General features: G+C 44.8%; 1 protein-coding gene across 1 annotated transcript in view; it reads right to left on the bottom strand.

Annotated features, from left to right (window-relative positions):
• B3GLCT (beta 3-glucosyltransferase) overlaps positions 1-15,276 on the bottom strand; it is an 83,359-nt gene that overhangs the window by 28,024 nt on the left and 40,059 nt on the right. Inside the window, exons 7-10 of the mRNA XM_072976085.1 lie at positions 12,332-12,468; positions 9,397-9,460; positions 5,170-5,289; positions 3,409-3,478 (exon numbers count right to left, since the gene is read on the bottom strand). Coding sequence (XP_072832186.1) covers positions 3,409-3,478; positions 5,170-5,289; positions 9,397-9,460; positions 12,332-12,468 — 391 coding nt within the window. The remainder of the gene's footprint in view (positions 1-3,408; positions 3,479-5,169; positions 5,290-9,396; positions 9,461-12,331; positions 12,469-15,276) is intronic.

Raw genomic sequence — 15,276 nt, 5'->3', positions numbered from 1 at the left:
CTAACTCTGTCCTAAGATGCTTTATTTCATCTAAATCAGAATGAAGACACAAGCAGTTACGTAAACGTTTAAAAGTACAAGATGTAAAATAATTTTCCTAATTTTGGTACTTGGCTTTTATTTTATTAAAAGAGTATGTAGAATGAGTTCAGCGTGTATTTTCCCTTGCCTTGATTAGAGCCCTGAACAGCATGTTCCATCACTCCCCCTCGTTCCTGGAGGAGCCAGGAGTGGGGCAGTGGCTAGCGTCCGCTTTCGCTCAGAACCCGGGGCAGCGCACATGTGGGAGAGCCTGCCTCCGGGTAAGTCACTGCCGTGTAGCCGACTCCCAGTTTATCAGAGATAAGCAGTCTTGTCTGTATTTATTTTTTCCCTCATTGTCATCTGGCTTTTGTAACTTCAAGTGTTTCTACCAGAGTACACATGGAAAGAAACAGAAAAAACCCAGTCCATGTATTTGGCTTGACTGCAGCAGTAATACGCCTGGACAGGGTGGCAATCTGGATTCCCAGCTCAATATATACTTCAGATCATCCGAGGACTTCAGTTCCTGGCTCCCTTCTCTGCTACTGAAAATAAAAAGCCTCTGCCACGGCTTCTGACCAAGTCACAACTGACCTTGAACGTAGCAGAGCTTCAACATGACTATCATTAGGTTTGTAATGCATCCAAAGAGTTTACAGTATGGCTCCGCTGTGGCGGAAAGAACTGGGGATTTGGAGCCCCAAAACTGGAGCCCCAGCTCCCCAACTCAGCCTATGAGAAGCTGGGCCAGCATGTTTTCCACGGTCAGCTTTGCCTATAACATCGAGTGAGTAATAATAGTTACCACGTTACAAGGAACTGCCAACATGAAACCAGACGATATAATGTATGTGAAAAACACACCAGAAAATGGAAAAAAAGATGAGCAGCTAGAAGCTGTTGCCACTGAAATTAACATGATTACTGGATAATTCTTTGGGCCAATGGGTGGCTGGACTAAACTTCCAAAAGGAGGAACAGAGCCCACTAGCCTGGCAGGTTTCACGTCCACCCAGAAAAATGGACATCAAAGACTCTAAAACCCTGCTGTCTTAGAGCATCTTTTCAAACAGGTCCAAGTTTAAAGATGGCCTGCCACAGAAAGTCAGCTGTGAAATCCTTAAAACACCTTGTAGGTCTCAGGCTTCAGTGACTGCAGGTCCAAATTAACAGCAGTGAGTCAATGCATCTGGCTCTGGGAGGTCTGGTTTCAATTCTCCTAAAAGGCCTATAAGATTTTGTCATTTTTAAAGACCTTTGACTCAGAATTCAAATATAAAAGCATTTAATAGATATCTGAAAGGATCATCTCAACCTTATGCAAAATAAGAAAGCAATAAGCTAGATTATTCAAAGTGACTCAATTAAAATTAGCAAACTTTTTTCATTTCTGTGGAATATGAAAACTACAACAGGGAAGGTCCCCAGTTTTACTGCTTTACTGTCTCTTGAAAAATGTGTTTCAAAAGAGCAAATACCACCCCCCATTCTTAACATCAACATCACGTTCCAGGTGCAGCTTCAAGATCAGGTGAATCATTCGAGCACTTCTGCTTGCTGTGTTTTAAAAAAAGCAGCCTAGTTCATGTCCCTTGATACTTTTTTATGAAAGATATCAGAAATCATCCCACAGAGCACTTCCAGATTATGAAAAAAAGGGGTATTAAATCCAGGTTAAACTCATGATAAATGAACATTTTAAGTGCTATATTCATTTTAATAGTATTTTAGGACTCCTTATATAATGAATGCATATATTTCTTTAGGCTGATTTAACAGGACTTAGAATTTATTGTGTCTATTTCAGGTAACCGTTAAGCTTTGTAATAAATGTGAAAGAAGCTCTTTTGACCCTTTCCTGTTTGCCCATGTCTGTCCCGCTCTAACCTTAACCTAAGTATAGGAATGAGATCACTAAGCAACTGAAACTAACCCCTGACTTATGCTCTCCTGAATGCATGTCATGCCCTAACCTGTTGATTTTCCTAGATAAAAAGAAATAAGAATGAAGAAGTAAGCAGTTAAAGAACGATTAGCTCTCTAGGCCCACCAGCCCCTGAGCAATCCTGCAGGCAGATCACACGGGCAAGATAACAACTGAAGAGTCCACCAGTCTGCGGGCAGTGGAGAAGGTTGCAGACCCCAACCTCCTGCCTCGGTGATCCACTGAGATTCTTCCCTCCCATGTTCCTTTTAAAAATTGCCATGGCCGAGCAGACTCTTCAGAGATGGTCTGTGGACAGGAGTCCACCTTCTCCCCAGATTGCCGGCTTTTCTGATCAAAGCATCCTTCCTTCCCACTGACACTTGCCTCTCGAATTCATTAGCTTTTGAGCAGCAAGCAGCCAAACCTGAGTTCGTCAACAAATGTACTTGTAAGATCTTGTTGATTATAACCAGATTTGAACTGATGTCAGTGTCTTAGGCAGTACTTTGATCCCAAATTATAATATTCTTTTATTTGGAAAATACATTCCCATTTAAAATATAATTTGTAAATATCATGTTATCACATAAATTATATAAATGAACTCCCATAGCTCCAATCCCACAAAAATGATAGCTGGTTTAGAAATCTCTCCTATATAAATATCACACTCTTGTTGAAAACTGAGTCTTTTCATGGACAAAAATTAAAATATGTGCTAAAATTAGAAAATGCAAAAGGCTGTCTAATTCTCAATTTCAGGTCAGTGCTGCTTGAAATACGGTGAAAAGAAGAGATAAACTATGTATTTATATTTAGGATAGGCTTTTTTGTTAATATCACCGTAACATAGTAGAATTCTGTAATGACACCAAAAATTTGAATGAAAACAACACTCATCTGCATGCAGGATTTCCTTAAGGAGGAACCACTGCTTGTAAGGCACCTTTTTCCTTTTCTCCAGTATATCTATGTATGAGCAAGTACATATCCTTGAAGTTCTAATATTTGCATTTGAATAAATATAAAAAGAGGGAACAGTCTTCAGGAAAACACTCTTTCTGGCATGCTGCTACTTTGAAATTCCCTCTGGTATTTTTCCCACAGCTCAGAGACTGCATGGACATCACAGGACGCTGTTTTGTAAAATGGACTGTTATCCACTTACTGTCTCCTCAGTTGCCACAGCTGAGCTTTTCCAGTTCCCATTTAAAATACTGCTCTAATCAGTCCTTAGAATGGCTATGACCACTCACGCTGCAATACAGAATTATTTCTGTGACTGATCTTGGAGACTGAAGTGGTATAATGAAGAATACTGACTAAGTAAGTGCTTTCACTTCAGTAATATATCTGTCATTATCTTTCTTGAGTTTATAACCGATTTGTAGTTTTTTTTTTAAAGGCAATTTGGACTTTTATTAAAGTCCAATAAAAATGAATAACCCAAAACATACTTCTGTCACCATGAAATTTCTTGCATGTTTTTACTGCAACAAAAATATCCTCCTTCTTCACTGGATGTCCCTAAAAGAAAAGAAAAAAATATATGCATGTATGAGTCAGTGTATCTTAACTTCACACCCACATGCTCTCTCATGCTCCCAAGTTCAAATTCACCGACGTCAGGGATATCAGACTTGTTTCCAGGATTAAGTTTTAAGGAAAAAAAGGAACTGTAGCTCCGCTGACAGTAAAACCTTTGCAGTCAGCCCGGCCTACACCAGAGTCCCAGCTCTGCCACAAAGGCAGTGTCACCGGAACCAGCGTCCCCAGCTCTCTCAACTGCAGTCTGCTCGTTTAGCACGCTGGAATGGCAGCCACCAGCCAGGCTGCTTTTAGTACACCAATTTATTACGCACGTCAGAGATTCTCAGTAAATGCTGGCACCCATCCCTTTCCTTTCTCCAGCTGGGGAAGATTTTGACAAAGGAAGGGAGAAGTAGGCGGACATTTCAGCGCAAAGTAAGAGGTGACACCCTTCTGCAAGCCCGGCCTCACTGTGATGTTTGACGTATTTTTATGGCCCTTTATTGCCAACCCAAGTCTAGGCAATAGTGATGCTCCGTCCTCTGCCAAAGGCAGGACTACTTCAAACACCTGCGGGAGCCTGGAGGCCTGAGCTGGCTGCAGCCCAGGTTGGTTACTCAGGCGAAGGGGCACAGGGCAGAGTCTGTGGGCAGCCTGCACCCCGACCCTGGTGCTTCATGGTTGGGGGGGCAGGTGTTCTGACCCCCTCATCACCTGTCTTAGGCTTGGAACAATCAATATTCAGTCATGATTTCTGCATCATTTGGGGCTGGTTTATAGTGACATGTAACCGTAGTTTGGTCACGTCACTCAAGACACCAGGTCAGACCCTCCAGACTTTCCAAAAGAACTAAAGAACAAGCAAGCGTAATGTCTAGAAAGACACTCCCCCCTCAGGCACTGTGCCAACATTACAGCTTCTCCCCTACTGTTGCAGAGTGTGAGTGTACGTGAATGAGTGTGTGAGAGCGTGTGTGTGTGTACGTGTACGTATACGTATATTCCTCTTTGACAGTGCAACACGCAGACTTCTGTGTCACTGACTTGAAAATAACAGACAACGTTTGAGGTGCTGAATCCATTTTTCCTGATGAAGAAGAACTGTTAACCACCCAGTTGAGTGCCAGGGTCTTCAGGCTCCTCCTGGGGACTGGACCAAGGGTCCACCAGAACAAGGAAGTTCATTCTGAAAGTTCTGGACAGTCTCAGGTGACATCAAAGTGGGGTCACTGGCTGAGAGGGTAAAGGGGGCGGCCTTGAGGAGAAGGCTGCAGCTTGACGGGAAATGTCTCATCACCTTCCTAGGGAACAGAACTGAAATCCCAAGCTCCATGCTCTGTTGTCAACAGAAGAACAGACCCCGGGCACACAGTCTCCATGGAGCGAGCGCTGCACACAGGCCCTGGGGTGAGACTGCAGGTCACAAGCTCACTCACTTCCCTGTGTAGTCCCTGTGTCACCCTGAGCAAGTGCTTAGCTTCTCCACGCCTCCCTCCTGTCCTGTCAAGTGGGGAACAAAGGGCTCACCTCCTGGGGTTGTCATCACTGGAAATGTGATGCACAGAGTTCTCACCAGGCACACGGCAAATGTTGATTTTACTGTTCAGCATGTAAAGTGCTAGGCCGGCCTTGTGCACAGCAGGTGCGTTTCCCTCTGACGGCTAGGAAGAGGCCCTGGCGTTACTTACACAGAGCGGCAGAAAAGAACGGAATGTGGTAGCACAGGACGCGTCCACACCGTCGGTACAAAACTCGGGCACCGGAGTGAGGGGGTGTCCGCCGCCTCTGTCCCAGATGTAGAGGGCGATCTGTCACACAGGAGACGGGCGTCATGACAAAGCTCCGCCAGCACCGCGGGCAGGTGGAGGCAGGAAGCATCTCAAAGAAAAGCAGGCCATCCTTCTCCAGGGGATGTCGGGTTGAACCACATCAGTTTATCAACATTCAACATTCAACAAGTGTTTTTGATTTTTTTAACTTACAAAACTAGTAATTCCATGTGGAGCAATCTAATTTTTTATTAACCATAAACAATTAAGAATCAATATTCTGACCTGCAGAAGATTGCAAAGTGGTCATAGCAATTTCAGGGAAGCTGTTTCAGGGATTCTAAAGCATCAGAGAGAAGGATAAAAGGAAATATTATCACAACTCTGGTTTCCCACAGGGTGGCAAGTACAGACCCTGAATAACCAGCTAAAAATACCTTAAAATGTTGGATAAAATATCTTTAAAATCATTTTAAATGCATTATTAAATTGGCACAAAAGTGTGGAACTTGTGAGGACAAAAATGTACAAGTGAGAACCTGCGGGAAAGGGCTCCGAGGGTAGTTTCCCGGGTGGGGATCCGCTGAGCTCAGGGAAGGCAGAGGTTCTGATCCGCCAGTTAAGAGAACAAAGCCCGCGACCCACCAACGGGGGGCGTGTCTGTCAGCAAAACCCGCACATGACGCTGGCACTGGGCACTAGATGGAAAGAAAAATCCTCTCCAGATGTCCTCTGAGATTTTGTTACCAGGTCTCCCTAATTTGTCACCTATGTGGCCCCCAAACAGCTCAGAGTAATTTAAAGTGGTCCTAAGTCAGCAAGAGCCTCCGGCAGCAGGCAAAAGCTAACGCAAACCCTTCCTGAGGACCCCAGGACCTTAATCCAGGACCCAGGGGGCTGCCCTGGATGGAGTTCCGAGGGAGCAAGAGTTCCCAGAAAAGTCACCAAAAGCAGCACAAAGGATGCAATGGTGAGGACGAGCCAGCAGACACGGCCTCATCCCACCCCAGAGGCTTTGGGGGCAGCATTACTGCTAAAATAGTTTTATAAAGAAAAGAAAAACTTTAAAACATGAGCCAAAGTTCTATATAATTATGCAAGAGAGCAAAATCTGAAAAAGAAGTGACTAGAACGCCTGGGAGTGAAAAATATAAGGCTTAAAAAGGACATTTTAATGGTGAAGATAATGGCATATTAGACACAGCTGACTAAAAATGCGGGCGCTAAAAGCTAGAGCCCAGTTATGTGGAACAGAGCACAGCAAGATGCAGAGATGGGAAACGTGGAGAAGGTCGGCCCTCGCAGAGTCTAGAGTCCCAGGAGGAGGCAACACAGGGATGAGAAAATAGTGGAATGGCTGAGCATCTTGTAAAATTGCTGTTCTAGAAAGGCTCACTGAATGCCAAGTAGGATTAGGGCACACACGCCGTAGAGGCACTGCGGAGACCAAAGACAAGGAGACAGTCTCAAAAGCCACCAAAGAGAAAGGCCAGGTTACCCACACGGGGACCACGGGGAGTGAGGGCCGGCCTCCCAGCAAGCACCACAGCAGTGACAGCAGCCAGCACACAGCGGGGTGACAACACCGTGACGACAGACCGCGCCTGACAACCTAGAAGTGTGTACGCAAGGCAGCTATGTCTCAGGAACAAAGCTGAAATAAATTATTTTTTAAAGAAAAAAACTGAGAATTTGCCACCTCACTAACAAGGGCATTCTGAAGGATGTAATCCAGGAAGAATAAACATGATCCCGTTGGCAGGTGGGAGAAGCAAGAGTGAGGAGGGAGCACAGCCACTGGTAACAGAGGGCGAGGCGAACGCAGGTGCTCCCTGCGTAAACAGGATAGCATCTGAGTTGCACGGTTCAAATAAAGCACACAAATCCTGGACAACAGAGCATATAAGCTGGGAGAGGGGACAATCAGAGTTAAATTAGTCTCTGGCCTTGAATTTTCAGGATTGTTAGGTTAAGAATGCATGTTAAAATAACCATTAGGGAACACACATTGAGGCTAAACTTCCAAAACAGCAGAGGAGGGGAAAAAAATGGAATGAAAAAAAAAATCTAAAAGCAAGGAAATTTTTAAAAGGAAAAAAAACAGGGACAAAGGATAAAATAAAGTGTTAGTCACCATGAAAAATGTACACATCAATTTCCTGCATGGTTTGAAGATGAAGACTGTCAAACCAGGAGAAAAAAACACACGTCCTCTTTAAGAGAGACACATCAGAAGATGAGGACACAAAGGACTGAAAGAAAGCGGCGAAAACAGTTATGAGGCAACGCCGGAAGAAAGCTAGTACAGAAGTGTTCCCATCGACAAAATTAACTCTAAGGCAAGGAGCATCACTAGAGATAAAAGATAAATTTACCAAGAAGATGTAACAATTCTCAACTTGCATGCATCTAATTAACATAGCTTCAGAGTATAAATAGCGAGAGATGGCAGGTCCCCAAGAAGACACTGTCCCACTATTCTGGAAGATTTTCACACTCCTCCCTTGGTAAATGAGAGATCAAGCATACAAAGCAACAGTGGAAGGAAGGGAATGAAGGGAGGAGGGCAGGAGGAAATAAAATATGTGAAAATCTATTTCTTCGTTAACCTAACAGATACAAAGAGAACATTAGACCCCCAGATTAGAGCATGTACATCCTTCTCTCCGTTTATGAAAAGTGAACATGAATTACACCTAAAAAATATGTCAGATGACTTGTACAGGCCACCGACACGAAGCTAGAAATCAGTAAGACACAATAACAACACACAAGTACACTAAGTCACCATGAAAAAACGTGCTTTTTAAAGTGGGTCACAGTCAAAAGAACAGAGTAAAAGCTTCTGCCCTAGAGAAGCTCTTACAGATGATCATCATAATACACGACAAAAATACTCCTAGAAGTAGTAACTGTGACAGCAAAAAGCCAGTTGCAGCCCAGAAACCCAGGGCCAGAGAACGGACGACAAAGCTGTGGCACAGTCACATGAGAGACCGTCCTGAAAACAACCGTAAGCTCTTGAAAGCCCCACCGTCAACACGGATGAGTTTCCAACTAGAACAATGTTCATGGTATGATTCTGCTTACACAGAATCCAGAAGGATGCAATCACTGCACAATATGTTATGCAGAGATTCATTCGAAGCTTGTACAATATGAAGAAAAGGGAAACAGAAAATTCGAGAAAGTTGTTTACTCTGGTGAGGGAGCCACTGGGGAGATGTGTGCAGGTGGCTTCCAAACACCTGGTCAAGTTCCAGCTCCTCAGCACAGATATTCTGGCTGATCCTTATACCTTCATTTTTCTGCATGTTACTCAGTGTTTAATAGTTTCCCAAACCTGGGTCTCCACACCCAAGCTGACTTTTCAGTAGAAATATCTAGATGGACCCTGGCTTTCAACTAGTCATTCTTTCCCTTTTATGGAAAAGAATGATTTTTTTACATGTACATTTCTCCTCAAATAAGCTTCTTCATCCTTTAAAAACACTCCTCAAAATGAAAACCTTGGGAGTATGTTTTTCACTCCTGGCAGGCCGCCAGCACTGCTGGGCTCAGGACCTGTCGAGACTGACCCCACGTCCTAAGATACAGAGGGATGGCTGTTTCAGGCAGTCAGAAGTGCCGTAAATGAAATGCACAGAGACCTTGTTAAGGCTGATTCAGGAGAGATTCGTGGATTAATATGGGACACCTGTCACCTGTCTCCAGGTACTTGGTCACAGATGCCCACTAGGTGCTGAGGGTCCAGGCGAGCAGGCCACAGCTGCCTGCTTGGGGCCATCTGGCTCAATTCTGGTCCAGAGGACCAAGCACAGAGATGTGACGAAGGCTCATGTGCAACCAAAGCGCCAAATAAAATCAGAGGTATCTGAGTAATATTTGTGCATGTTTTCAAAAATCCACCTCTGGACCCCCCTCCCCCGCTGAGCTTAAAAACAAAGGATGAAGAATCTTTCCCACCTTCCTCTCCACCTTCGTGACCTAGAGGAGCTTGCAAGAGAAGGGCCCCTCTCAGGGTGCTGCAGGTCTCCTGCTGGGAGAAGATGTGGGGGGGGGGCACATTTAAGGGAACACAAAACACCTTTTATGTCAAGACACTCTTAATTACAAAGACTTTTCACCAAACCAACCACGACCTACCTCGTGTTTTAAATCTATCGTAAAGTCGGATTTCAGGGATTCACTCTTTAACCTCTTGGTAAGCCTAGAAAATAGAGGCAATTAGAGTTTTTTAAAAACCAAAAGAGGTGTCAGACAAGAATAACACATTCTCAAGACTATTTAATGTTTGAAAACAGATAAAAATATACATTTTAAGATAAAAGGGCTTCATTTCCCTGAAGCAAAGGGCTTTGAAAACACAATTATCTGTGGACCAGTAAATGAAGGCAAGGTTTGTTGCAAATGTAGTGTCGTTATTTCAGCATCTGGAAAATAACATAAAACACCACAATATAATAAATGTCTTTTCAAAAATCCATGAACTTTGTTGACTCCTAATAATCCTTGACAAAATAATGACAGAGAAAGAAAAGGGCAGAAAAGAAAAAAGTTTGCATGACAGAGTAACAAAAGTGGCTCCTTTTCAGTCTCCTCCTTTTAATAACCTCCATGAAGTCAAGGAAAGGGGACAAAGGGAATGAACACTCCTGCAGAGGGCGCTGTTGCTCGTCTACACAAAACAGAGCTTCCCCTTCCTTCTGGAGAGAATATTGATTTGATTAATTATTCAGCCCAATAAAGGGGCTCCATGATCAGAATGAATTTGATCCCAGCCAATGCACTGAAATTCTACTCTTAATGGTCCAGGGATTGGTACATACGGGCCTGAAGTTGTCCCCATCAACTTTTAACTGGACAGGAGAATCCAGTTAGACACTGAGGATAGTGCTTACATTCCATGATTAGAGGAGCTCTACTGCTGGACATAAGTAAGAAACACGCAGCCCTTACTGCCCTGAAACCAACCACAGAGCGAACCAGATTTAGGATGAAATGATGCCGTGTGCCAAGCAGCAGAGAGAGAGAGCGAGTCAGGGTCCTCAGTAACACGGCTGATCTCCCCTTCCAACAACAGCAATAATATTCCCTTAATCCATGGTGAGTAAGTTTCCGCTACTTGCATCCAAAAGCATGCTGATACACTTCCTAATAGCAGGAGGAAATGACGTCGGCCTACGAACTTTGGAACCGGAAAAGCCAACCATCAGAAGATCCAATGGCTGCTTTATGCCTCCTTTAGTTCTACGTATAACACCAATCTCTTGAAGAATACATTAGAATCTCCTATTAGAAACCCATTTTAAAATACATCGTGGCAACAAAATAGTTGATCTTGGATGGGTTACATCATCTGTTTATTTGATTACTTGTCTGCATCATGAGAAAAAGGAAATGCGGTCTAACTAGAATTCTGAATTTGGTGTATGGTGGAGTCTACATCTTCATTTTGTTTTGCTTTTGCTAGAGGAGGGATGGGGAAAGACCACGGATATTAATGCACCGCAAACATTCTGTAGCTACTTGGCAGCCACTCAGCGTTGTACGAGCAGACGACACTGAACACAGAGCTTAGCCAGTGCCTCCTCTCTCATGTCAGAGTTCTAGGGGAGGTGCCAGGAATTTCCTGAGAGGTGCAAAAGATTAGTCTTTTGGCCCAATTCCTTCAGCCACAGTTCCCTGCACGCCCTACTGCAGCGACATAAGACCCTCGGGTCCTCCCATTCCTCAGCAGAAAGTGTGGTTACGTGCGACCAGGAGGAGAGCGGGCTGGACCAGTTGACAGATGTTTCCAGCAACCTTGTGAACACGACTGAGGAGACAATCACGTGCCCGTGGGACCAGCTCTACAAAATGCCAGTTAACCCCTAACATGGAGTCTCCCTGGACAAGACTGCTCTCCTGGCCAGTGCAGGAGCCCTGGCAGTGAGTCACAGGCCCAGCCTGAGGGGGTTCCGAGAGAAGTGTTAAGCCGGAGCCGCAGCACCTGCCAGGCCCTCAGCACCTCTACACCCTCAGATTTAGAAACGCACCATCAGGGAGCCACTGTCTCAGCTGCCAGCCCCCAAAAGACCCCTCTTCTGTCATGATCTCTCGAGCCACATGGCCCCCCATGCATTGTCTCCTTCCCCAGATGAGTCAGTTCCCAGAAAGAATTTCCTACAGTGCTTCTAGCTGATGGACCCTGTATCATACAGCGGTTTCCTGGTAGCCAGGATGGCAAGAAAACAGATTTTGCTGTTGCCATTTTTCAGATCTACATTAGGAAGGATGTATATCCTTTCAAATACCAAGGGAGTCATCAAGAAGTTTGGCCAACGACAAATGACAACATATCTACCATCTACAGCAAGCCAAAAACTCTCCAGGAAACAGGACACTCTCCTAGAAACAGGACACTTACTGTAGTAATAGAAACACTCTCTTCGCAGATGTGTTATCAACTTTCCACTCCCTAAAGAACAAACGCACACAACCAACTCACATGATTTAGATTCAGAGAAAGCCGGTCAACAACCCTATTGCTTCTGGATTACGACCTAATTATCCTCACTTTTCACACCTGGAAAAGCACGACCGTGCTCACACAAACAGCTCCGTACGGTGATCCACAGCGCCTCTCAGCGGCGCCTCCGGCCCAGCCCGAGTTCGGATACGCGTGTGTCCCCTGCACATAGTGAGCCCCCCACCTCAGCCCTGCTCTCCTGCTGTTCGTCTCCTCACTGCCAGCCAGGCACACCCAGAGCTCTCTAGGTCCACCACCAGCAGCGCTCAGGCCTCCACGTGCAGAGCTCCCAGAGCACCTCCGTGTGCGCCCTTAGGCTCAAGGTCATCATTCGCCTTACTCTGCAGATGAGTAAGAGGAAGTTCAGAGCAGCTGGGCGGTGAGTCCAAGGGGCCCAGCACGAGACGGAGCAGAAGCAAGAGCTCCCCACGTCTGGCTCTGGCCGCAGGCCCCCACTCTACCACTTGCTTTTCAGCAACCTCACCGAGATCCATCAGTTACAAGACTCAGGGAAATAAAAGTTGATTCATACATGAAATGAGATGAAAAGAAAGTCTAATAAATTCTTACTTGTTTACAAGTGGCATACTCAGGGCCCAGCCAGCAGCAAAGTCTGGATACTTAAACACTGTGGGGTTTTCAGAAAAGGCATAATGGTGAATTATTGTAGACTCTTCATCGTGTAAGGCTTTTCCTAAAAACCATTCCTGTTAAATAAAGATAACAGAAATGTTTAAAAAGCCATTTCATGCAAGACCAAAAACAAATTAGTATCATGAGTCTCAGCTAAGTATTCTGGGTGACAGAGAATAAGCACAGATTATGTATTTTTTTTGAAGAATTTTAACAAAAATATAATTAATACTCATATGATAATGAATATAGCATAATCTTTGTCTATGATGAGAGTAACTTAAGATCAGACCATCAGGGCAAACAAAATGTTAGTCATCATTATACTATAAATGTATAAAAGTGGTATTTTACAGAATATTCCATATCAAAATACTATTAATATAAGGAAAACAGTGTTCCTTTATGTCCCACTGATGTTTGTAAAGAAGAATTTGAAAAATTCCTCCCGGAATCAATGCCTATTTTATCCATTCACTTATTCGTGCAATTACCATTTATTATTATTTGTTATCAATTAACATTTGACATTTATCCCACACCAGGTGGGAACAGAGCTGACACAGTGGGGAGACAGAGAGTAAGGAAGGAAGTAAAGGAACATTAGACGTGACCGCAGCGTGCTATGACAAAAACGAACCAGGGTGACTGGGGGTCCCCGTGGGAGGGAAGGCTCTCAGGAGGGAACAGCTGAACTGAGATTAAACAACATCAAGAAGCCGGTTGTGCACAAATCTGGGGAGGAGCAGGTGAGGCCGTTAATACAGGGTCCCTGAGGTGAGAAAACGTTTGATACATTCGAGGAAGAAATAAGCCCGGTGTGGCTGGAACAGACTGGGTATGGGAAACAGTATGAAAGAGACGCAGGAGCCAGACCAGGGCTTAGATGTCAGAGTCTGGGTCAGACTCAATCTCTAAAAGCTGGAGATGCTGTTAAAGCAAAGACTGAGGGCACCGGAAAATGACAAAGGCAAATGGGATGTGAAGGCTAATCTCCCAGAGAGCAGCGGAGCCCCCCAGGAGCCCCATATTCACCTCCTTTCACCCCAAGGGATTGCTGGTCCCAGAGCAGAGAACAGCACACAACAGAAAGCAGGTGGGGACTCCTGCAACCCGGCTGGACTGCAGAGACAGAGGCTGGAGCTGGAGGCTGCCAAGGAGGAAGAGATGTAAGGGGATCCCAGAGAAGGGAGCCCAGCATTTTGCCTGCAATTTCCCGTCAATTCCCAGGCTGCACAAAAACCAAGAACAAACGGAAGCAGCAGTTAAAAAGCTGAGCAAAGACTTCAGCGACAGTTCTGGGAGCCAGAAGGGTCTGCCAGGGAGAAAGGCGTCCAGGAGTAAGGGCGTCTGTAAATAGACCTCCCCAAACAAGGTCTACAACCCAGAGGAAGATTAAACCCTCCTACAGAACAGCATATGATCCATAACCTCTTTTTCACATAAAATATCTAACATTTAATGGAAAATTACCAGGCATGCCAAGAAACAAGACCAGACTGAAAACTGAAAAATGAGAGATTCATAGATACATCAAATTCTGCAGTTAAAAAATAACTACAATTAATGTTTAAGACAATAGATGAAAAGATGAAGATTTTTACCCCAAAAAACTAGCATCTATAAACAGGAGTCAAATGGAAATTCTAAAACTAATTAATGCAGTAACTGGAATTAGGAATTCAAGAGGATATTAGACATAATAGAAGTGAGAATTAGTGACCCTGGAAGGTTAAGTTCAGTGGAAAAATATCCATATTGCTGCACAAAAGGGAAAACAAAGAGGAACATACAGAAAAGAGCTTAAACACAACATAGGACACAATGAAAGTTCTACAATATATGATGCTGGAAACCCAGGACAGGGAGAGACAATGGCACTGAATCAACATTTGAGGAAATACAGGCTGAGAATCTTCTTTAAAAACTGACAGAAAGCATCAAGCCATAGATTCAAGAAGCTCTATAAACTCTAGTCAAGACAAATACAAAGAAAAGCACCCACAGACATATGTCGGTTGAAAACCCAAAGAGAGAGAAAACATTAAAAGTTGTTTTCGGGGAGGGGTGCACACGTTTCTTTCAAAGGAGCAAAAATAGAACAACTTTTCAACAAAAACGGGAGACATGAAAGAAGGGAGCATCTTTACAGTGGCAGGAGGTTGCTGCCGACCCGGAGAGCTACACCTAGTGAATCTCTCTTAGGCGGGGTGGGGAACCACACAAGCTTGTGAGCAGGTGGGCGAGGTGGTCTGAATGACAGAGATACGGGATTGTCAGGATGGCGAGAGTAGGGAGCAGGAGACCAGCTGGGATGCTCTAGTCACGGTCAGCGGGAGGGTGCAGGCGTTCAACAGGGAGAGGAGATGGACAGCAGATGGATTCTGGAGGCAGACTCAGCTGCGGTTCAGGGGAGAGGAGTCCACCACCAGCCCCAGGGTTCTTTATATGAGCAACTGGATAGACAGTGAAGCCATTTCTGAGATGAGGGGACTGAAGATGGAAGAGGTTAAAAGGGGGGTGAGGAGTTCGGTCCTGAACACACTGAGCTGGGGGCTCCTGTCAGACAGGTAGGTAGGCGCCTGACATCAGAGTAGGGCGCCCATGGCACACTCCCTCGGTCCCTTCACACTTGGCTCAAATGTGACCTGACCTGTGCGGTACTTCCTGAACACCCTATACAGGAAAGCAAGCCCGTCCCTAGCCTATCCTTTATCCCTCTTATCTTGCTTTCTCTTTCTCCAGACACTTACTACTGTCTGACACATTATTTTAAGTTTGTCTACTGCCTGTCCCCCTGCCACGAGAACATCCCCTCCTGGTGACCAGGGATGCTGTCCATTTCGCTCCCCACTGTATCCCCAGGGTACCTACCACGTCAC

Source organism: Vicugna pacos, chromosome 14 (genome assembly GCF_048564905.1).
Source record: "Vicugna pacos chromosome 14, VicPac4, whole genome shotgun sequence".
Taxonomy (NCBI): domain Eukaryota; kingdom Metazoa; phylum Chordata; class Mammalia; order Artiodactyla; family Camelidae; genus Vicugna; species Vicugna pacos.
The sequence above is the reverse complement of the archived record's forward strand: the minus strand, read 5'-3'. Positions and strand labels throughout refer to the sequence as shown.